General features: G+C 38.3%; 2 protein-coding genes across 3 annotated transcripts; one reads left to right on the top strand and one right to left on the bottom strand.

Annotated features, from left to right (window-relative positions):
* Positions 1–792: 792 nt before the first annotated feature.
* slc14a2 (solute carrier family 14 member 2) lies at positions 793–5,059 on the top strand. Its single transcript, XM_072432841.1, has 10 exons — positions 793–1,046; positions 1,898–1,969; positions 2,049–2,217; positions 2,310–2,499; positions 2,585–2,713; positions 2,998–3,190; positions 3,401–3,548; positions 3,685–3,819; positions 3,890–3,939; positions 4,697–5,059. The coding sequence occupies exons 1-10, from the start codon at positions 1,023–1,025 to the stop codon at positions 5,048–5,050; spliced, it is 1,464 nt and encodes a 487-aa protein (XP_072288942.1). The 5' UTR covers positions 793–1,022; the 3' UTR covers positions 5,051–5,059.
* Positions 5,060–11,296: 6,237 nt separating this feature from the next.
* Positions 11,297–22,631, bottom strand: lnpep (leucyl/cystinyl aminopeptidase). Of its 2 annotated transcripts, none has more exons than XM_072432561.1 (22): positions 22,280–22,631; positions 20,284–20,378; positions 19,817–20,055; positions 19,618–19,729; positions 19,295–19,552; positions 17,638–17,828; positions 17,432–17,570; positions 17,208–17,342; positions 16,984–17,104; positions 16,753–16,904; positions 16,219–16,332; positions 16,015–16,146; positions 15,797–15,931; positions 15,250–15,410; positions 15,072–15,160; positions 14,820–15,003; positions 14,591–14,747; positions 14,300–14,484; positions 14,061–14,219; positions 13,799–13,939; positions 13,629–13,710; positions 11,297–13,545 (listed from the first exon to the last, which is right to left on the bottom strand). In XM_072432561.1, the coding sequence occupies exons 1-22, from the start codon at positions 22,305–22,307 to the stop codon at positions 13,414–13,416; spliced, it is 3,141 nt and encodes a 1,046-aa protein (XP_072288662.1). In that variant the 5' UTR covers positions 22,308–22,631; the 3' UTR covers positions 11,297–13,413. The 2 variants fall into 2 exon arrangements, with proteins under 2 accessions (XP_072288662.1, XP_072288663.1); XM_072432562.1 differs by having other exon boundaries at positions 19,817–20,019.
* Positions 22,632–22,843: the final 212 nt, after the last annotated feature.

The following is a 22,843-nucleotide window of genomic DNA, read 5'->3' as shown; positions in this document are numbered from 1 at the left end:
TATCTACCTCTGTATCTACCTGCGTTGCACCAATGAAATTTCCCCATGTGGGACAATAAAGGAATATCTTATCTTATCTTATCTTAACATTGCATGTCTGACAGTTACATAAGACATTTTTTGCACTTCTGAGATTTTTTTCCTGCATGATTCATTCTTGTCTTGGCTCTTATCAGAAATGTAAAAATGTCTACGTAAAACACAGTGTAAACAGCCAATGGCACAATACTTCAGTCACTTTTTTACCCAGGTTTAATAACAATTGTAAATTAAAGGTGCACCGTGTAACTGTCTGGCGAAGGGTTCGCCACCTGCTTGACTACATGGAGAAGTTATAGCTTTGCCTGGCATAAAATGTATCCTTCTCCATAGAGACTAATCAGTGGCACAAGCAGGTCAATTAAATGTCTGGTCATATGAGTGGATAGGCGACCGTGGCCACAGTAAGAACGCTTATGGTAGAGTAAAAACATCTTTATGGAGACAAACAGGGGACCCTACACAAATGCACCTGCACCTTTAAATTGGCTCCACCATCAGTTTGTGCTTTGCTCTCACAGATTTTCGACAGAGAGCCAATGTAAGAGGCCCAGCATGGGTATGGTCATTCACCCTGGAATTTGGCCACAGCACTTGTTATTTGGATCATGCTTCTCAAGTTAAATCCAGGGCACCACAGTTTGTAGATCAACAATGAACTATACGGTTTTTCAAAGCTGCCATGTTTTATTTATTTTTGGAGAGGGAAAATACAATTTAAAAGCAAGTGAAAATCAGTTTTGACCTCTTTTAAACTCAGCTAAAAATGTTCTAGAAATTTACACGCACATGCGCAAAACAATGGGGAAGATAAGATTATCAATGCTAAAAGTCAGCAGAAAATTCCTGTGGTGGATGAGCAAAGGAAATGCTACTGAGAAAACTGGAGGAGAGGCTGGGTTTGCTCCACTATAAAAGTGAGCCGCAAATGTTGGACGACAGCTCCAGGGGAAACTGAGAAACCTGTGCTCATTCTGAGACTTATGACTGCGCAACATAGCTCTAAGGTAGGAGTATAAAATGATCCAAGCCTTTTATTTTTGTGTTATTAATTTCTAATAGTTTATTCAAAGGGACAAAACTTATGACAATATTTCACATTACTCACAAAATTATTCTCACGCAATAGCGAGTGTAACCACTACTGTTTCGTCTCATATATACGTTAACCTGTCTCTTTCAGTCAGACTTATTTCTGAAATAGATAAACACATAACAGCAAACCTCTTAAGCTAACGCTAATCTGTCAAATAAACCCCTCATTTTAGAGTCTGGAGGAGAATGGGACAAATAAGTCCCCAAGTCCTTTTTTTCATACTTTCTAGAGAACCAGAATTAGTTAAAACTTTATACACACTTTATTTAACATGTTTCAAGAAATGTTTTTGTCTCTTTACTGCAGTTGGCACTTTTGGGTAAATTTTGACACAATTACCCCATTATATGCACACACATATAATAATATATTAATTGGGGAACATTTCAACATACTATTTCACACAGTTGTTGTTGAGCCTGTAGTGAATTTGAAGTGTCTAATGAAGATTTTTTTGCTAAGGCCATTTGAATTCAACCATTAGTTTCTATATATAAAATAAATCTATATTTTATTTATGTTATATGCAGTAGCTTTGGCTGTGGTCTACTTACATTGCTGCCATGCATATCACAAGAAACTATTTGTTTTTTACCTTTCAAATGGAGTCCAACACAAGTATTTTGGACGGACGTAGTATAATATTTGAATACTTGTTTTCATTTGGAAAATTACAACTAAAAGACACTAGGCGAGGATGGGTGAAAATAATGAGCCAAATGAATTAACCAGGATTAATACTGAATTATTCCAACTTCATAGGACGCCCCAAAGACTCTTTGTGTCTTTATTTCAGTAGTTTCACCTGTTTTGTCTCCTGACAGCCTCTTAACTGTAAGTAAATAAATAATACTGGTCTAGTCTGTTTTATGCAAACATTTAGATAACTGACTGTGTAATACTATTGCTCCAGGAGCTGCAGCCCCTGATGGCCCTTCCTGAAGTAAAGCCTGAGCAGCAGTCGGACCATGACCAGCCCGGGACCCTGCCCATAGAGCCCCCCCACAGGGCTCATGTCTGCATCCTCAAGGGCGTCTCTTATTTTGCAGGAGACATGGCTCCTTTTGCTAAATGGATGAAGAGTAAGTCTCAAGTTGTAATGTGATGTGAAAATAATCTTTCAAAGTTACTGTTCTACTGTTTTACTATGAAGACCTGTCTTGTGCCTGTCCAGGGCAGTTCATCCTGCTGCAGCTGCTCGACTGGGTGTTACGAGGAGCTGCTCAAGTCATGTTTGTGAACAACCCTCTGAGTGGACTTATCATTTTTGCCGGCCTCATCCTTCAGAACTACTGGTGGGCTCTAAATGGATTTGTGGGAACACTTTTTGCAACACTTTCTGCTCTTATTCTTCAACAAAACAGGTTGGGATGCATTTCTTAAACAACTTATTGTTGTCTTATTCTGAGAAAATGAAGAATGATGATGATCCACATACTGTCTTGGCAGGGGTGCAATAGCAGCCGGGCTGTATGGATACAATGGTATCTTGGTGGGCCTCCTCATGGCCGTCTTCTCAAATAAAGGGGACTGGTACTGGTGGCTTTTGCTGCCAAACATCTTCATGTCTATGATGTGGTGAGTGGAGAAAGGATTTAACTAATTAGCAGATTAAGTCATTAAAAAATCTAAACAGCACAAAGTAACAACCTGCACTTGATGCCAAACAATTATAAGTATTGTAGGATTACATTATGATTCTTGTTTCAGGACAGTTGTAACATACCCCCATTGCTATGTCATAGGTATGAAAAAACAAAAAAACACTAAATCACTGCTTCTTGTTTGACAAAAAGGAGACAGCTGAAAAAGACATAGTTGTATAACTGCAAATTCTAAATAAACATGACTTTTCTGTTCAGTCCTGTAGTGTCCAGTGCACTGGCCTCCATAAACAGTCGTTGGGACCTTCCAGTTTTCACTCTTCCATTTAACATCCTGGTGTGTCTGCACATGGTGGCCACTGGACACTACAACCACCATTTCCCCCAGGTCAACATCCAGCCTCGCTCTGAGCTGCCCAACATCACCTGGGCCGAGATAGACCTGCCAAAGGTCAGGGTCACTTTCTTTACATGTGTTTTTTTTAAAAAAGGTTAAAGCTGCAGTTTAAATTTATTGCCCTTGGATTTTCTTTTTCAAATGTGTCTCTGCGTTCTAGCGACGTTAACAATGCTTTGCTAAAAATGCCATTTGCTAAATAACAATTCTTCACGTATAACATCATATGTCCATTTAAAAAAGAGTGCATTTATTTGTCCACAGTTGTTTATGTCGGTGCCTGTGGGAGTAGGGCAGGTCTATGGCTGTGATAATCCTTGGACTGGAGGCATTTTCATTATTGCTCTTTTTATCTCATCACCGATCACTTGCATTCATGCAGTTCTGGGATCAGCGGTGGGCATGGTTTCAGGTGAGAAAACAAAACGAATGTACACATAAGGTTGATCATGTACAATAACTGCATAACTGAAATGTAATACAACAAATTAGAAAGTGAAGTAGCACAATTAGCACGTCTGTTTCATACTCTTGTGTTTATTATGCAGGTCTTGCACTGGCAGCACCATTTGGAGATATTTACTTTGGTTTGTGGGGCTACAACTGTGTGTTAGCTTGCATTGCTATTGGAGGCATGTTTTATGTTCTGAACTGGCAGGTCCATCTACTTGCCATCACCTGTGGTATGTTTATTTACTTTGATATTTAGTTTGATTCTCACAGAAACATCTCACAGTATTTTTGTTTCCACAGCATTTTTCTGTGCATACCTGGGCTCAGCTATTGCCAACATCATGTCGAGGGTAAGTTCTGTGATAGAAATGTATTGATATTTATTTTCAGTCTTTGTGTTAATGCATCTGATTCTGCCAGAGAAACCAGGCCATGCATTCACATACAGTATGTGAAGAAGCTTAGCAGGCACAGTCTTCACCCAGGAAACCCTTTGTTTACTGTGTCTCTCTTCAAGTGTAAAAGTCACTCTGCTTTTATATCTATGAAGCTTTATACCATAAATACACCATCAGCCTTTGGTAGAAAGCCGGGAGTGCTGCTGGTCCATAGCAGGGCTGGCCAGGCCTTGACCTATCTACAGTACATCTCTTGTAATAAAGAATAAACCTCTTCTATTTCATAACTAGGGATGTTTTAGTGTTACAATTATTGTGTGAAGAAACATGACAATGTATGATTATTCATGATTGTTGGCACTGTGACCGTGAAACAGTGAAATCCATTTTTACTCTCATTCGAAAGTCTAATGGATCACCAATTCTTGCAATCTATGTAAAAAGGTCCCAGAAATGTACTTAACACATGATTTTAATATTTTTGGCATAGACTAAACTGAAATTACTAATTGTTGCTGCTTATGATTCCCACTTTAGTTCTTACAATTATATTATGAACTAAATAATCATTATCAATTAACCAAATAATCTTGCCATCCCTATTCATAACTCAGCAAGTCTCTTTATATTTTCCACAACAGTTTTTCCAATAAAGTATAGCGTACAAATGTACAAACGTTATCTCAAACCTTGTGTTTTGCTCCCTCAGTTTGGTCTCCCAGCATGCACCTGGCCCTTCTGCCTCTCCGCTCTGACATTTCTCCTCATCACCACGGGCACTAACAAGATCTTCAAGCTGCCTCTGGCTGAAGTCACTTACCCCGAGAAGAACTTGTGCAAGTTCAAAAAGCACAAGAAACAGCAGAAGCGGGAGATGGCGGAGAAAGAAGACAACGAGAAAAAGAAGCAGCAAAAAGCTATTGAGAATGAGCTGATTCTAAATGAAAAAGAACAACTTAAGCTTCAGATTGAGCAGATGGAGGAGGGGATCAAAGTGTCGAACTGTGAGGTGAAGAATGGACCACAAACTCAGGACATGACTGTGATTGAGGCCATACAATAGGCCAATCCATTGACAATGACAATGCCATATCCATGTCTAATTTTGTATGCATGTGTTTGTTCGTATACTGAATGTACAAATGTAATTGGTAATGCACTGCTATTTGTAAAAAAAAAAGGTATATGAATTATATTTTTTAATACATTATTTTTGCAATATCTGTCTATTGTTCATCATGAGTTGTTAAGCGCATGAAAACCTAAGATGAAAATAACAGCATTCACACATCATAAACTGAATGATAAAAAAACAAAAGCAAAAAGAAGATATCAATGCCTGCACCAGAGAACAGTCAAACAGTCAAACAGACTATCACAACACTGGGACATAGTGTACAGGCGTAAGACAGGACAAGTACAAAGCTCATTTATGACATGAAGGTGTTTAGCAACAAATTAACAAATATTCTATACAAACTAATTTGTCTTTAAAGGGGAAACAAAACTTTGAGCAGAGGTGGGTAGAGTGTCCAAAAAAATTTGTTATTTAGAAATAATATTATTCATGAAAAGGTACAAAGTGGTCCAAGAAATGACTTGAGTAAGAGTAAAAGTATTGTCAAGAAGTACAATTTCCTTAAAAAGACTTCTACCCACCTCTGCCTTTGAGTTAGTGTGAAGGTCGGTCTTGTGATAGCGAACATGCATAATGGTCAGTTACAGAAGGATAAAAGAACACTTACATCACTTATTAGTGTGTCTGTTTGCACAAGGTCCGTGCAGTCGTGATCAATGAGGCAGAGAGGCAGCTCAGGGCTAATCATGTCTCAACTACAGCTACACTAGGAGGACAAAAGAAATGAAATTCAGGTGGGCATATTAACAGCAAATCAAAAGTATTTCATCAAATGTATTTCTTCACAACAAACACAGAAAGGTGGTCGTAGATTACAGTTTTAACACATCGCTCTCATAGGCCTAGTTACTCTGCTTTGTGTGTAAACTGTCCATAATCTATAATCAGCTTTTCAATCATTTAGATTTTAGACCTGTAGCCCCAACAAAACCGCCCTACATCTTTGCAAATGATAAAATATCACCTTTCTCTTCATTAAGTGCATAGGTCCAAACTATCTTAATTAGACTAGTTGTTGTAGGGGTAAAACGAAATGGGGCTTTACAAACCAAATGTGCTGCGGTCTATAGCTTTTGCTCCAAAGTTATTCTGAGCCTCTTTAGAAACCATAATTCTCCAGCTTTGGGCTGAAATGTTCTTTGCATATGAGGCGTCGTTGAGTGTCCCAAAGCCGCTGAACGTGCTGACTCGCTCTTCACACAGAACCTTTCACTCTCCAGCACGCTGTCCTCACGTGCGCTGCATGTGCGCTACATGTGCAGGCGTTCCTCATCCCACGTGAGCACTTAGCCCCGCCCATCAGACTACGCCCATCACCTGCCTGAAACCTGTGAAGCCAGAGATGAGTAGAGAGACTTAGCCACCCATTATATCTACAAAGTTGTCACATTATGCTTAGAGGCACATGTTTTTACACCAGGTAAAATGTTGCTGCATTCAGGCACTAAATAAATGTTTTTTGAAAATCATTATTCAATTGTGACTTTATTTGAATTGTTTATCAAAATGATTGAAACATAAAACAAAAGTTCTCATATGTGGACATAATGTTTCTAATTTACCACATGTAAAAAGATAAGTATTTGTTTTTACACTCATCAGGTCCCAATCAGCCCAAATAACAGAGAGATATTAATAAATATGCCATAAAGAGATCGGGTCCTAGGAGGTTAATCTCAGCACGTTAACTTTGGGCACCCCTGGTTGGACACAGAACCAATAATGTGAACAGTTAGGAAACAACCTTGTGTGTAGGAGTTTTTACAGAGATTTCACATTAATACAACACACACACACACACACACACACACCATGCAACAATTCATTGTCTTGTGTGAGATTAAGTATGGAGATAATTTTACCGTATTTTCCGGAGTATAAGTCACACCAGCCAAAAAATGCAGAGAGAAGAAGAAAAAAACATATATAAGTTGCACTGGAGTATGAGCGAAAATTACAAATAATATCACATATAAGTTGCTCCGGAGTATATGTATAAGTATGAATATAAGTATAAGTCGCGCCCCGGCCAAAACTATGAAAAAAGCAGGAGAATCTCAAAGACTTTTTGAGGCAATAGCTTGCCTAAAGCTAATTTAAATGGCATGTAAATGAAACTTATGGTATACTTTAAAATCTTTTTATTTATATTTTTTTAGTAATCAAAACTATATAGCATTGTTTTTGTTCATTATGTTATATTTATTGAAATGAATAAACTAAATAAATAACAAGAATAATATTTTTGTGGGTCTTGGATGTAAAATAATACATTCTGGTCGTTGGGTTCACGTGGCATCACAACTTTAGGGGCTCTGCAGTTTAAAACAGGTCCGAATTCTGAGGGGAAATTTGCTGTTCAAATGGAAAATAGTGTTTTTGTTTTACCTAGCCACATAAAACAAAAACTAGCATAAAGCTCAACGTCTTCCCTGTCAGCATATAAAGAAATGAATAACTTATTCACAATAACTTCTGAAAGTGTGGTCATTATTCAACTCCGAAGATTGGAAAAATGTCAGTTGAAGTTTGTGGAGCCAGTCCCTAACAAATAATGTTTGAACAAAGTTTATTCATATTTAAAGGTTATTTGTGTGCAAATCTCCCATAGAGTTCTGTCCTCCATCAGGAAATGATGATATCATCAAGTTGTAGTGAACGGTAAGTGATAAATGACCTATATATTCTGTGTCAGTTAAGCAGGCTTATGTTCTCGTTTTGTACAGATGCTTTCGTAATGACAACTAATGTGTCTTCATGGATGAATCTGATTTGTTAAAAATGAAGCCTCTGAGCCTCAACAGATGCTAAGGCTGAGAGTCCATCTTGGATCTCTGTGCAAGTCCTGTTTTCAGCTCAGCTCCAGACATAATGAAGAATGACCTCACCGATCATGTGATGCACTGAATGAAATTGACAATTGCATCAAGAATTATGGAATGTACAAGGTTTTTATTTCCCATCCACTACTTATCCTGATGGATAAAACTCATATGACGCTGAAGAAGTGTCCTTTACTAAACCTTAAAATAACTAAATGGCGTGAATCTGATCTGACTCTGTTTGCCCTGAACTTAACAACATTGCAATAGTAGATAAGAGTTCCAATAGTTAGTAATACAAAAATAGGTAGAAAACAACTAAAAGGCTGTTTCATTCTTGTGGCGCATTTGCTCAACTTTGCTTAACTTAAAACATTTTACATTTAATTTAAAACATTCTTTCTTTCTTATTCAATGCATCATCTGTACTAGAACTGCAGTGTTTTTTGTTATCATTTGAATGATTTAATTCAGAAGTTTGAGAACATGTGTAGTTCACGTGAGGTTAGACTGATTCATGTTATCACGTTTAAATGGAATGAGGATGTGTTGCTTTCGAGTCGAACTGTGCTTTACTGAAAGCCTGATACTGATATCTTCAGAAACATCAGAAACGTGAGTCCGATTGAATGTCAGATTTGTTACAAGTGACTTTTGTATGGCCCAAGCTCTCTATCTCCATATGTATATATATATATAGGCAAGGCAAGGCAAGGCAAGTTTATTTGTAGAGCACATTTCATACACAAGGCAATTCAAAGTGCTTCACAGCAGGAAAAATGCATTCAAATCACAAAGAAATTACAGAAACAGAAATACAATAAAATTAACTAAATTAAAAATTATCAATCCAACTGATTTTCTAAACTAATAAAATCACAAACAAAAGAGAAGAGTGCAAAGAAAAAATCCTTTCAGTCATATGCGCAGCTAAACAAAACTGTTTTTAGCTTAGATTTGAACATTGTCAGAGTAGAAGCCTGTCTCACATCTTCAGGAAGACTGTTCCAGATTTTAGCTGCATAAAACTGAAACGCAGATTCCCCATGTTTAGTCATGACTCTGGGCACCAGCAGGAGGCCGGTCCCTGAGGTCCTCAGAGTCCGAGATGGTTCATATGGCACTAACATATCCAAGATGTACTTTGGTGCTAGGCCATGGAGAGACTTGTACACAAGCAGAGCTGCTTTAAAGTCTATTCTCTGAGCCACAGGGAGCCAGTGCAGAGACCTGAGAACAGGACTAATGTGATCATACTTCCTGGTTCTAGTCAGGACCCGAGCAGCAGCGTTCTGGATGTACTGCAGCTGTTTTACAACTCGTTTGGAGAGACCAGTGAGCAGGCCGTTACAGTAGTCTAATCTACTGGAGACAAACGCGTGGATAAGTCTCTCTAAATCTGGTTTTGACACTATATTTTTGATTTTGGCAATGTTTTTTAGATGGTAAAAAGCTGCTGATGTTATTGATTTGACGTGGCAATTAAAGTTCAAGTCTGAGTCCATTATTACCCCCAGATTTCTAATTTGGTTTGTAGGTTTTAGAGCGAGACTCTGGAGGTGACCGCTAACACTTTCTCTTTGTTTCTGTGGGCCAAAAACGATTATTTCAGTCTTGTCTGAGTTCAGCTGGAGAAAGTTGTTTTGCATCCACACACTGATCTGTTGGATGCAGTGACAGAGTGAATCTACTGGTCCATAGTCACCTGCCGATAGTGAAACATAGATCTGAGTGTCGTCTGCATAATTGTGATAGGACACATTTTCAATGCGTATCAACTGACCCAACGGCAGCATGTAGAGGTTGAACAGAAGGGGACCCAGGACTGACCCTTGGGGCACTCCACAGGTCAGGGTCATGTGGTCTGAGACACAGCTACCAATTTCAACAAAGTACTTCCTGTCTTCCAGATAGGACCTTAACCAGTTTAGGGCAGTGCCAGTGATGCCTACCCAGTCCTCTAGTCTCTGTAAGAGGATCCCATGATCGACAGTGTCAAAAGCAGCACTCAGATCTAACAGAATTAAGACTGAGGCTTTGCCCGTGTCAGTGTTCAGGCGGATGTCATTTGTCACCTTGACAAGAGCAGTCTCAGTGCTGTGATGAGGTCTAAAACCTGACTGAAAAACATCAAATGAGTTGTTTATTAAGAGGGAATCTGTGAGCTGTTGGTAAACAACCTTTTCAAGGACTTTGCCCCAAAATGGCAGATTAGAGATGGGCCGGTAATGACTCAGTACTGCGGCATCAAGACTGCTCTTCTTTAGGAGAGGCTTTATGACCGCAGTTTTCAAAGACATTGGGAATGTTCCAGATTGAAGCGACATGTTAACTATGTGAGTGAATGGTGCTAACAAACTGTTCAGCACAGACTTTAGAAATTTGGTGGGTAACACATCAAGGCAGCATGTAGATGAACTCAGACTGGTGATGATCTCATGGACAGTTTTGTCAGTTACTGGTGCAAAGTGAGTTAGCTCTAAGTGTCTTGGTGGTTTTAGGGTAATTTTTTGCATTGTGGGATTTATAGCATTTTTAATGCCCTGAACTTTGTCATTAAAGAATAATGCAAACTCATTACACTTGGATGTGGAAATGAGTTCTAACGGCAGCTGAGCTGGAGGGTTTGTTAATCTGTTTACTGTGGCAAACAGGACACGCGAGTTGTTACTGCAGCTTCCAATTATTTCAGAAAAATATCTTTCCCTAGTTCTACATAAGATTAGGTTGTACATGTTCAGCTTTTCTTTGTAAATCTCTTTTTGAACCTGGAGCTTTGACTTGCGCCATTTCCGTTCGGCCCTGCGGCACTCCCTTTTCTGTGCCCTGACCGAATCATCATTTCTCCACGGCGCCTTCTGCTTATTTTTAAACATTTTAGCCTTTATAGGGGCGATGGTGTCCAGAACATTCAAAACACTAGATGTAACAGAGTTCAACAAATCATTTACATTAGAACATGAGACATTTTCAAAGTTTATCATTTCCATAAACAGTGCACCTGTGCCATCACTTATGTGTCTCCTCTGAACAACTGCAGGACCAACCGGAGGTTTGGGAGAAACAGACAGGTCAAAGAAGACACAGAAATGATCAGACAGAGCAACATTGATCACATTAACATTTGAAATATATATATATATATATATATATATATATATATATATATATATATATATATATATATATATATATATATATGAGTGAATGATAACCTATTATTCATTCATTTTCTACAGCTTTGAAATTCCTTTACCAGTGCTCTGAAGTCCTCTGGTGGTGGAGCTGAAATACTTCAACTGATGATCACTGTGAAACTTAACAAATAAACAATATACAAATTAATGCATGTGTACCAACATGTTTATTTTATAAATTAAAAGCCATATTTGCACATCTGCAGGCTAATGCACTATGTCGCCCCTATTTCAACCCAAGAGTTTGAACAACAAAATCATATAAATAACAAATGTTAAACAACAACAAACTGTTACACTGGATCCAAAGCATCTTTAAGATTTTGGGCAAATTGAGGCCTTCAAATCTATAAGTGACCAGAGGAGAAAGCAAAAACTTGGCCCTTAATTGATTTGGCCCCAGTGGCAGAGCTGAGATTTGTGCCAATGTTTAATCAGTTTCGCACTAGATGCTGGCAATAGTTGGATTGGACAACAAACCTCTTCACACATGAACTCTTTACATGCAAAACATAACTATATTTGGCCCTTGGTCTGCTATATGTATTCATTTTATCCAGTGTCAAGATTTGGGGACCCTTTTCTCACTGCAAACATACATGCATGTATAACTGTGCACACTTCTCACTGGGCAAGCGTGGTCAGAAACAGTGTCCCATCTTTTAAGATGGAGTGTAACAGAAAGAAGAAACATCTGTCAATATTTTGTAATTGATTTCCAGCGTAACAATATAAATAATATAAAAGACAGAAGTAAAATTAATGTGTGCACACTTTGCTGTGACATTGATACTTACAACTTACAATAAAATCCACAACAAAATAAATACAGAGGCTGAGGCATTTCTATAAAGTGTGAAACTGCATGTACCAATCATGTACGCAAAGCCCTTCAATCTAACATTCATATGCCAGCAGGCTCACTGTGACATCTTAAAACAGGAGTAAGAGTATACAACTAACACCCTTGATTGACTTCATATTCTTACATTTTTGAAATGTTCAATCTTGAAATTCCCTTCATTACTTTTGCAAGTCATTCAAGTCATTTTCATGTTTGTTTTAACACGGACAAAATGTGTTGGTGCTTTATGTCAAATTATTTAGTACAATTGTTTTTTGTAATTGCTTTTGTTACAGTAGCTCTCATCTGGTTGGACAAAACATTAAAATTATTTGGTGATGCTGCACTCATCAACTCATCCTGGCTGTTTGTTTGAAGTATCAAAAAACAAATTGCCCACAAGGAAGAGGAAGTCATTATTCTAAAGAACCTTTACAATACTCTAAGGTTTAAAAAGTGGGGTGTGAGAATAGTGGTTATGAAATGCAATAGAGCTAGTATAAATGTATGTTCCATATACACTATTCTATAATCACACTACAACTGCAATCTGAAAAGTGAAGCATTTTTAGGGGCATTCTAATGTACTGAGATATTCACAGAGAAACGTACTGATAATTAATTTTGAGAAATTAACTAAGGAATTAGACAAGCAACTGGGAAAACTGACATTACCACAACTTATCATTAGATTAAAAATGCTTTATAAACAGAACGTTTTTGTTATTTACATTATACTTACAGGTTTTTACATAAGAAATAAAAGTGTTGCTTCCATCTACAGGTAATGCTAAAGCTCATGAGGGGTGGAGACTTGTGCATCACATGCACCAAGTCAAGACACAATGGCCATTATGTGCTCCACTGCGGCACACTTGCACAGTGGGTGGTTTTATTACTTTCAACTAATGCCAACACAAGTTTGTTTTTATGACCAATCTATTACAAAGGTTATAATTAAATGCTTGATTTTGAGTTTAAAAAGCCACTAGCTTGTATTCCTGTCCTATTTGTTTCAGTATATAATTTTTGGCACGATCTGTATTTGTTAACACTTGTATGCTTGTTGTTGTTTTTACTCAATACATGTGGATGTGGGTTCAGTGCATGAGTGCTAATGAAGAGATTGTCTGGTTGGACATAATACTAAGATTAGAATAACACAGGAGTGTTTGGTCAACAGTGTAAAGTGTGAGGAGTGTGAACTGTATCCGACAAAAGCCCATCAGACACACAATCAAGGGCTGCCCTGAGCTAAAACTAGTACTTAAAGGGCCAATGTCAATAACATCACCTCGTTTAACTCAAGACAGGGCCAACTTAGGCTTTGGTTATGTTCCTGGCCTGAGTAAGAAGGGGTACTGTGGCTTTCAGTAGTGCAAAGTCTGCTTTTGTCTTGAGAACATATCCTGCATGAAGTTAAAACTAAAGGCTTTTTCTGAGTGAGGCGAGGTTAGAGTCCATCCAGCGCTGGTTGAGTTTGATAGTTTCCAAAGCCTCTTGTACGCTTCTCATGTTGGATCCACGCTCCTTCAGGCTGGAAAAGAAACTCTGCACCTACAAAATATGATGTAATGTTAGTGAGAGAGTGATTTTTTATCACAATTACATTAGCATAACAAATATGGTATCAAGCCTACTTGGTCAAGGTGAGACTTGGTGGAAAACTGAGAAGTTACAGACTTGACAATTCTCTGAATGGCAAATGATCCAACTGGAAATCTACAAAGAATAACACAACATAGTGGTAATTTAACTCAAACGTTATGAGAAGTTTAAGTTATTCTGAACATTAAAATGTGCATTTTACTTTTCAATAAGTCTGTCCCAATTTTCCTGAATAAAATCCCAAGCAAACAAGAAACCAGCAAAGCCATTGCACACAGTCCCAATGACTAAAGGCAACTCCTGTGTCTGAACAATGTGTCCTCGGATTCCTTCCTGTAAAATCCTGAAAAAAGGAACAAAATCTCAATTAATTATTTACTGAGTCCCAGTGCACAAGTACATTTCATGTAATGTTAGCGCTTTGTAAATGTCCCCCTTTATTAAAAAAAAAAAAAAAACCTCACCATACAATCTGTTGAGGGTCTTTGGTAGAGGACAAGGCCTTTAACATTTTTCTTTTTTCTGAATCATAGCTTGCATTTCCATAAAGAGTCAACAGAGTAGCCCAGTCGTCTGACTGTGCCGCTACATTGAAAACAACTTGTTGCAAATCTCCAGGGATGCTAAAATGAACACAATAAGACAATAAACAGTTTATACTAGTTTATTTTGCACTCACTGAAGAATATTGACCTTTGCTTACCGTTTAGTTCCGTTTGAATCAACATAGTCTTTGAAAATATCTTTGGCCTGTTTTATGCAACTCTCTTCATGGAGTTGACAGGCTGTTTCCAGCAGTGCCGAGCGCAGTTCTTGTTTTGACACACTCTCTATTTCCGTCCATGTTTGATTTCTAATTAAAGATCCAAACAGACTGAGCATATACTCCTGGAGAACAGATGGCAAGGATAACAACAACTTTGAAGCATTTGTCATGTATAAGAGTGTGTGTGTGCATGTGAATGTGCGCGTATATATATAATTCATATCAAACCTTCAAACGAGCCACAAGTCCATGCTCATAGCGTTTATCGAGCAGTCTGTAAATGGTGTTCAGCTGCAACAAGGCCTCTGTGACTGGAGACGTCTCAGTCTCATTGGACAAGTATTTCAGGAGCTGGTGAACTTGAGGAAATGACACACGTCTAAGCCTTTTGAGGAACAAAAATATAAAACATCATTAATCATTTACTTCTCTCTGTAGCTGTTAAGACAAAACTCACCTGGAGAGGGCAAAAATGTTGTGTATCAATGATGTTCGATCTTCACTTGTAAGTACTTGATAATTATTTGCCAAGGCATCACAGAGTTCACTCCAGCCCTCTTTTCCATAGTCCACAATGTAAAAGCCAGTATTTCTGTAGTTTAACTTTAACCACTTTACCTTTTCTGGCAACTTTAATGTATCTGAAAATAAGTGTCAATAGTCAAGCACATTGCACTTTATAGACTTACAGCTTACAAGAAGTGTGTACTTGATTTGGTCTTTAGGGTGAACAGTTGTCTGCAGTCAGCGGCCAAACTACAGCTGTCGTTAACGTAGCTCACAGGAATGTGCCACAAACTGAGGGAGAGACACCATTCTAAATGATTTATCTGTGCATTTCTGTAGTATAATTTGAACAGCGTTACAGTATGTGTGATGGAGCTTACCTGGAGGACTGTGTAGCATTATCAGACGTTAGTAAAAAGTGCTCTTGGGTTAAAGTGACTTCATCTCCTTTGTAACTGACTGTGACCAGGGGAAAACCTTTCTGTGATGTCCACAAGCTCATCATCTCTGTCACGTTCTGGTGTTGTGTGGACAGCTTCACCTAATACAATTATTTACAAGAGGAAAAACAGTTAAGAAAAAATGTCCTTGCCCACAACAATAAAGAATTACATAACAATTCCAAACTAGTTTCACTTTTGTATTTGCTTTTTATACAACTCAAAAAATACTTACTGAATAAGTTAATCAGATTTTTTACTTTTCTATAAACATGTGGCAGTTTGAACTATGTGCCAGAAAGTAACAACCACAAAAAAGACGTTTTCTTTTTGTCTTTACATTATATCTTTGGACAGGTCTAATTGAGGTAGTAAATGCAATACATCAAAAAAACCAACAGAGGGGAGTAGTGAGGCGCTGGCACGTTCAGAATGGCCAAAACACACAGAAAAATACAATTTAATTGAACCACAGAAAATGGCTCACCTGAGTCAGGCTGTTCCAGAGGTCATTTGTGTACGTGTTAAGGCCACTGAATTGCTTCAGGTATTGTATGATTCCTTTCCTAAACTGCTGGTCTCCTGGGAGGGAAGCTTTCAGCATCAGGAGAATAGATGCACCCTGGAAAAATGTCAATGTCAATCTCTAGTAATGATTACAAATAAACATGGCAATCTATATTTGAACAGTTTAGTGAAGTGCACCTTTTCATAGGAGACAGAGTCAAACATCTCTTCCACCTGCTCTGGCGTGTTAACCTCCGTTGAAACAGCGTGAGACGAGTTTAGAGCATCTTTCTCCATGGCTCTTAACCGCACATCAAGGAACACATTTTCCTGCAAATGATAGAAGTTATGTAAAATAATATATTACTCTTACCACAGGGAGAAATTAAACTCAGAACGTACAATGTCCAGCTCTGGCAAGACATTTTGTATTGACATGTACTGCATGTACGTCGCAAAGCCTTCGTTCAACCACAGATCGTTCCACCAGCTCATGGTCACCAGGTTTCCAAACCACTAAGAACATACAAGTGTCTTGATGAGAAAACGTCAGTGCATATGACAAGTTAGACTACAATGTACAACAGGATTACAGATTGACATTTTGGTGAAGTTTATAATGTTACTTCCTGGTTGGACATGAGCAGCAGATGTGACAGAGGTAGAGGAAAATAAGCAACTGTTATTTAGCAACCTTACTGTAAATAAGGGCCAAAATTCATATAAATTACCCAATAGTTTATTTTGACTGTTTAAATCGTCAGAGGTAAACGGTTCCTGCATTTCCGATGAAATGTCACTGATTGATGTCAAAGGGGTTTATTTTTTAGAACTCAGCTCTGCCTTCTGTAAGTTTAAAGTTTTATTTTTAAATACATACTGCCACTTGACTTGACTTTAAGGTTTTACTTTGGATCAACATAGACAAACACCAACCTGATGAGCAACTTCATGAGCTACAACTGAGGCCACCAGTTGTTTTTCTAGAGCAGAGGAAAGAGAGCCCACCAAAAGACTTGTTTCTCTAAAGGTAATTAAACCCCAGTTTTCCATAGCACCTGCCAGGAAATCTGGGATCGCAACCAAGTCTGACAAGAACAATAAAGAGTATGTTAATATCAACCAATATACACAGAAAAGTGCAGTCAACAAAATCTATTGGCTCACCCAGCTTTTGGAGGGGATAGGGAATCTCAAAGAAGTTGTTGTAGAAGTCCAAAAGTTTGGAGGCTGCCTCAAGAGCATAGCTAGTGTGCTCCTTTTTCTCAGGCACTGAGTAAACAGATAGCTACAGGTAGAAAAGTACAGGGGGAAATATTTAATATATTTTAAATAATATATGAAATTGTTTTATTCATTTGTTTTCTTTATACAACAGCAACTTGACTTGCCAAGGTATTGGAGACATTTTTGCTGATTGGAGTAAAGTTGGCCACAATAAAAGCTACAAGGTACGTGCTCATGTTGACACTGGTCTTTTCAAATTCATCCAGTAACAGATCATTTTGTAACTTTATTGTTTTCACCTAAAAGAGAGAATCATTACTACCAAGCTACTTCCAAAGTTGTTTAGTGAAATGAATTGTGCTCAGGATTTTCAGTTATCATTATTCACCTTGGGCATGTTGGAGAGAGCCATGTAGTCCGATTTATGACTTATTTTAATAAGAAAAGTAGCTTTGAAAGAGGGCTCATCAAAGCATGGAAACGCCTTTCTTGCTGATAGAGGTTCAAACTGTGTTGCAGCCAGTACCCTGAACAGAGATATGGAAGTACCTTTAAAAAGAAGAACCTTTAGAAAACTATACTCATAAAACATACTTTTTGGTTCCTTCTTTGTCAGTGTATGAGCTGTTGTAAAAGCCATCATAAGAGTGAGACAGGTCAGCAGTGTAATCTAGAGTCAGCACACAGAGCTGGCCGGCCTTGAGCTCCTCCGTGAACTTAACCGCTATTTGTTGTTTTGGTTTATACTCCAGGACAGTCACTGCAGTGGCCTTTCCGTCGCCAATCTGTCAAACAAATGAACATGATGTCAGAACTTCAGCCGTTATCCGAGCATGTCAACTTAAAAGCGCACAACTGGGGTATTCCATCCAAATTGCTTTTCTTTTCCTGAAATCCTAGGCTGAAACTAACTCCATCTGCAGCCAATTTAATCCAAGAAAAAAAAAGCCTGGAGAACCTAGGAAGGCCAGATCAATAGAGCAACGAGAATGAGCTCAAAAGGAGCATCAGTCATAATGTTTTTTAAGAGGCAGATCGCGCACAAACATTTGATTTGTAACACGGAAGTTTCATTCAGTTCCTTCTGATCCGAGAAGTAAGAGGAAAGAGACTGCTCCCTCTTTACTTGCATATTTATTACAGAATATATAGTTGCATGACACTTTTACTGATGAGCATTAACCTTAATGTCTTTAATATATTATTTTTCTGTGTGTGGAGCTGCGCATGCTGCACGCAAATGCTTTTACAGAACTCTTTGCATGAAAAAAGTACTGGCCGATCAAGCCCATCCACGTATGTGGATGTGTAAAATGCAGTTCGACAGGGACCGAGAGACACGAAAGGGAAAGAGAGAAGAGTGAGACAGATGAAGGAGGGAACAGCCAGAACCAACCGGAAACCAGTTCATCCTTTGGAGTCTTGTCTCCTCTGTCTGTTTGATTAGAGTTTTAGCCGTTTAATTTATTAAAATCAATACAAAAGAGCAAAAAAAGTTTTATTTTGTGTGATAAAAACTAAAGAACATGTGCAAGATCCTTTTAATAAAATAATGAAGGTTATTGGCTTTTATATTGTTTATGCCACAGACTTGTCTCGCGGCTGGTCATCAAAAGTGTCAAGAACACATGACTCAAACTTTTGATTTAAGTATTTCCTCTGACGTTCTTTGAGACAAAGCTAAAATAATCTTAAAAGTTAACCTGGTCTCGATCAGGGTTATACCTGGCCTGGGTACGTGTTACTATGGCAACTCAGTTCCAACTATGGTTAGCTACGTTGGTGGAACCAAACTGAGGTTTGAATTTGCTGACTGTTATGTTAATCTTTCTGGCTCCATTGTAATTTAAAAAAATAATTATTTCAACCAGACAATCATTATTGATATCTCATTACAAAAAACAAAAACAAAAAAACATTTCATGGTGGAGGGTCCATCACCTGCTTTTGCTTTGGCTGGAATGTCCCGCAGAACGGCAAACGCATCTCACTGACATTTACAAATTACAATCCTTTTGCGATAATTTTTTACGGTGAGTGGACTTGCCTCACCACAGATCTGACCTGTAACTTGGCCTGGTCAGGTCACCAGCTTGTCTCCATAGAGATGAATATATGTTTAATGCCGTACTGTGGAAAATTCTAACCATGTTAAACCATAAAGTCAAGCAGACAGCAGACACCCCACCAGGAAAGTTACATTATGCAACTTTAAAATAAACTTAAAACAAAGATAAAACAAAAGATTCACCTTAAAAGTGGCTTTAGTGAAGTTGAGATTAACGCCGTGCAGAACGACGTGTTTGGTGTTGTGTCGTACAAACATTGTGATGACAGTGCATCCAGTGAATGTCATTTTGTCCAGGTCTGGGTTCAGGGTGAGGCTGTAGCTGAGTGGGCGTATGCTTTGTGGCAGTCGCAGCTGTGCCCAGGGAAACACTTCACCATTAGAGGAAATAGGATAGACGGTCTCAGGGGGACTGGTCTTGTTTTGTTTAGGGCAACCACTCTGAAGTGCAAAGGATTTTAAATTAAGTGAAATATTTATCAGCACCATCAGCAGTTTAATTTTACCTTGGTAAATGTGCATTCTGGCAACAAGTACAGTACCATGGACATAGCAACAACTATGACCAACAGGAGCACACATACAACCATTGTGCGCGCCGAGGGTCGGGAGCAGGACCTAAGCGGGACGACAGACAATTCAGAAACTAAATCAACCAATTGCAATAATGAGTTTTTAGTAATTATGCTGTAATACAAAAGTTACCCAGAGGGAGACTGGCGTGAGAAAGGAGAAGCAGCGACTCTCTGAGCAGAGCTGCGGTTCATAAAAGACATGCCGAGGAGTCGAGCAGAAGACTCACAGTCCTCCTCTTCATCGTCCATGTCGTTTTCACCAAGGCCTCGAACGAGTAGACGAGAGCTACGCGGCTCATAAACCACATCATCAGGGTCCAGAGGAGGAAAGGACTGCAGACAACCAGACATTTCTATTTGTAAATGTAGCTTTTGAGAAGTAAAATTAATTGGTTGTATGTATTTAAAGAAAGTTTAGATTATTATAATTTTACCTCTTTAAATGTATTAATTTGTTACATGTAGAAACAAGTTGAGACATAAAGTAGACATAAAGACTGACTCTAGATATCTATTTCACCTGCTTCGAATGTCTGCACAGGATAATTGACACAGTGTTTAATATTTACTTTTCTATATAATAAAAAAAAGACTTACGGGAAATGATGTGGAGTCTTTGGCCAAGTCAACAACATCAGGCTCCTCTTCAAACATGCTGTTCTCGATCATGTTTCTGGGCAGGTTTACCCGCTCTACAAAAGAAAGAGAAAGATTTATGAGGAAGAGAAGTGTCTGCGGTTAGGTTCCTCATTTAATACTATAGTCACTTTCATTCAGGTCATGCTGTAAAGGAGCCTTCCAGCCCATTGACCCACATGCAACTCGTTATTGTCACTTAAGGCAACACGAGAAGCCTCAACAAAGACGACTTTCATCCGCTTCCTGTCAGTATTAAGACAGAAGGTTTTTGGAGCTGATTCTAGCAAAAAAAGAATTCTAGAAAGCAAACCTATTTCGCAGTAATTCATTTTTGTGTGCTAATTCTCAACATCTCAGAAAAGCTGGTGATGATGGACTCTAACACAAACCATAGTATTCCAGTCATTATTGAGTATATTATTATTGTTGTTTCTAATATCATTATTATTATTAATGAGTGATGCAGTGGCGCTCTATCCATAAAGTATTGTAATTTAACTTTTTCCACAATCTGAGCTAAAAGTAGAAGAAGGTCTCTTTTGTGCAACCAACATGTGATTCTGCAGAAATGTTGAACAACTGCCGTGGAGACATTTACTTGTAGTTGACCGCCTAATCTAATAACAAAAACATGGTAAATGCTGGTTGCTGAGCAAGTCTCCAATTACAGCTCACATTCCAAACATTGTCTAAATGTTTACTAAAGACAAAAGAGACAAGAAGTTTTTTCTTCTTTCTAATTAAAACTTATAACTATACTGCCCAGTGTTGGTACTTATCACTGCAAATGAGGTATATAGCTAATGGATAAAATGAGAGTAATAAGTACAAATTGTATTATCTATGACAGACATAGGTAGTGCTCAGTTAATCAAAAATCTGTTTTAAAAATAGTCGGATAACCCCATAATTAGATCTAATTTTTGGTTTGTGTTTATGCGCAAAAGAAATCTGATCGTGACATTTTTGCTACTTCAATTAGTCATTGCATGAGTTTCCTTGTCAGAGCCTGTAATCAATCATCAGATTACTCACATCAGACGTTGCTGTTTGTATGATATTTCAATAATCTAATAACAATGCTCAGATTTCTGATGTGCATGTGAACATAGCCATTGTTACAGAACTCAGCCAGTGCATATTGGTTACGCTTCTAGTCTACAAGTAACTAAATCTTAAATGTTGCAAATACAATTTGTTTGAACATTTCTCGCATCACTCTTTCTGATATGATTTAGTGCCTTATTTAATGTTTTTGTGTCTCTTGGACCATTAACTCGAACTTATACTAGAACAACTTATTTTGAACTCTCATACTTGAGCTCTGTTTATCGACAAATGTCCAAGACTATACAGATTACTACACCACTACGGGTCCTGCATAACAATATCAAATGTAGCTATAAATGGAGTTTGAGCTCAAATGTTGACTAAACACATGCTGATAAAAGTCTGTGTGTGTTCAGAGCATGGATCTATTATATTATTCAGAGACAGGACACTGAAGGCTACACTTCCTTGTTAGTGTCACACAAACAGGAAGTTACATGAGGTGATTAAGTGATACATTTTCCTGGCTGTACAGTATATTTAACTTTAATTAATGTTTGCTCAGATAAGGTTTGTCGACCTTGAGGCTGTAAATTGACTCCGGCTTAACTTCATTATGAATAATCTCGCCAATCCAAACAAAACACTGTAAGCAAACAGACTACAGGAGCTATAGGATGTTAAGAAAACAGCCCCGGGTAACATTTAATGTAGACAATGTCGGTCAAGTAAAGAAGCAACACAATTACTACAGTATGACATCAAAATAAATCAGGAATAACCTTGATTAAACAAGTCCTAGTATTCCTAATGTCACGTCCAGCCAGCGTGCGCACACTAGCTGGACACTAGCTGGCCCAGCGCTTTTAGCATCATCTATAACTGCTTTGACTTGTTTCCTTACCTGCATTGCGACTGTCAAACGGATCCATTGTAGGCTGATTCCCTCCACAGTCTCCCGTGCTTTAAAAACGTGGAGGACGAACAGCTGACGTGCGTAAACCTGCTGAGATAAATGTCTTCAGTCCACTGGCGCTAGCAGGTGAAGCTAGCCAAGAACTAGCCAACTTCTGACAACTGTATCCTCACTGAAAGACATTTATGAAGCTGGGCAGAGATCCATGGTTTTATCGCTTTATCTCACATTACCAGACTAAACTATAAGGTTTAAACTCAATAATGTATAACCCTTAAAGCGACAATATGTCTACCAATATTGGCAAAGTTTCCCCAGTCAACTGACACTTTCGCTCCCACAGTCCGCTGAAAGCTCATTGGACATTGAAGAGTGACCAAGGCGCGTCTGTCACGTGCTTCACGCACTCTGCACGTCATAACAATCACTATAATAATACTTCATTATCGTGATTTTTAATTATACGTTGTTATTATTATGATTGTTAATCATAATCATAATTTTAATTTTCTTTTTTGGAGCCTTTCAAGACACAAGGACACCGGCTTCATA

Source organism: Eucyclogobius newberryi, unplaced genomic scaffold (assembly GCF_026437365.1).
Source record: "Eucyclogobius newberryi isolate DKJ021-1_F unplaced genomic scaffold, fEucNew1.0.hap1 SCAF_6, whole genome shotgun sequence".
Lineage (NCBI taxonomy): Eukaryota > Metazoa > Chordata > Actinopteri > Gobiiformes > Gobiidae > Eucyclogobius > Eucyclogobius newberryi.
Note: the sequence above shows the minus strand (reverse complement) of the source record. Positions and strands in the feature narration are given on the sequence as shown.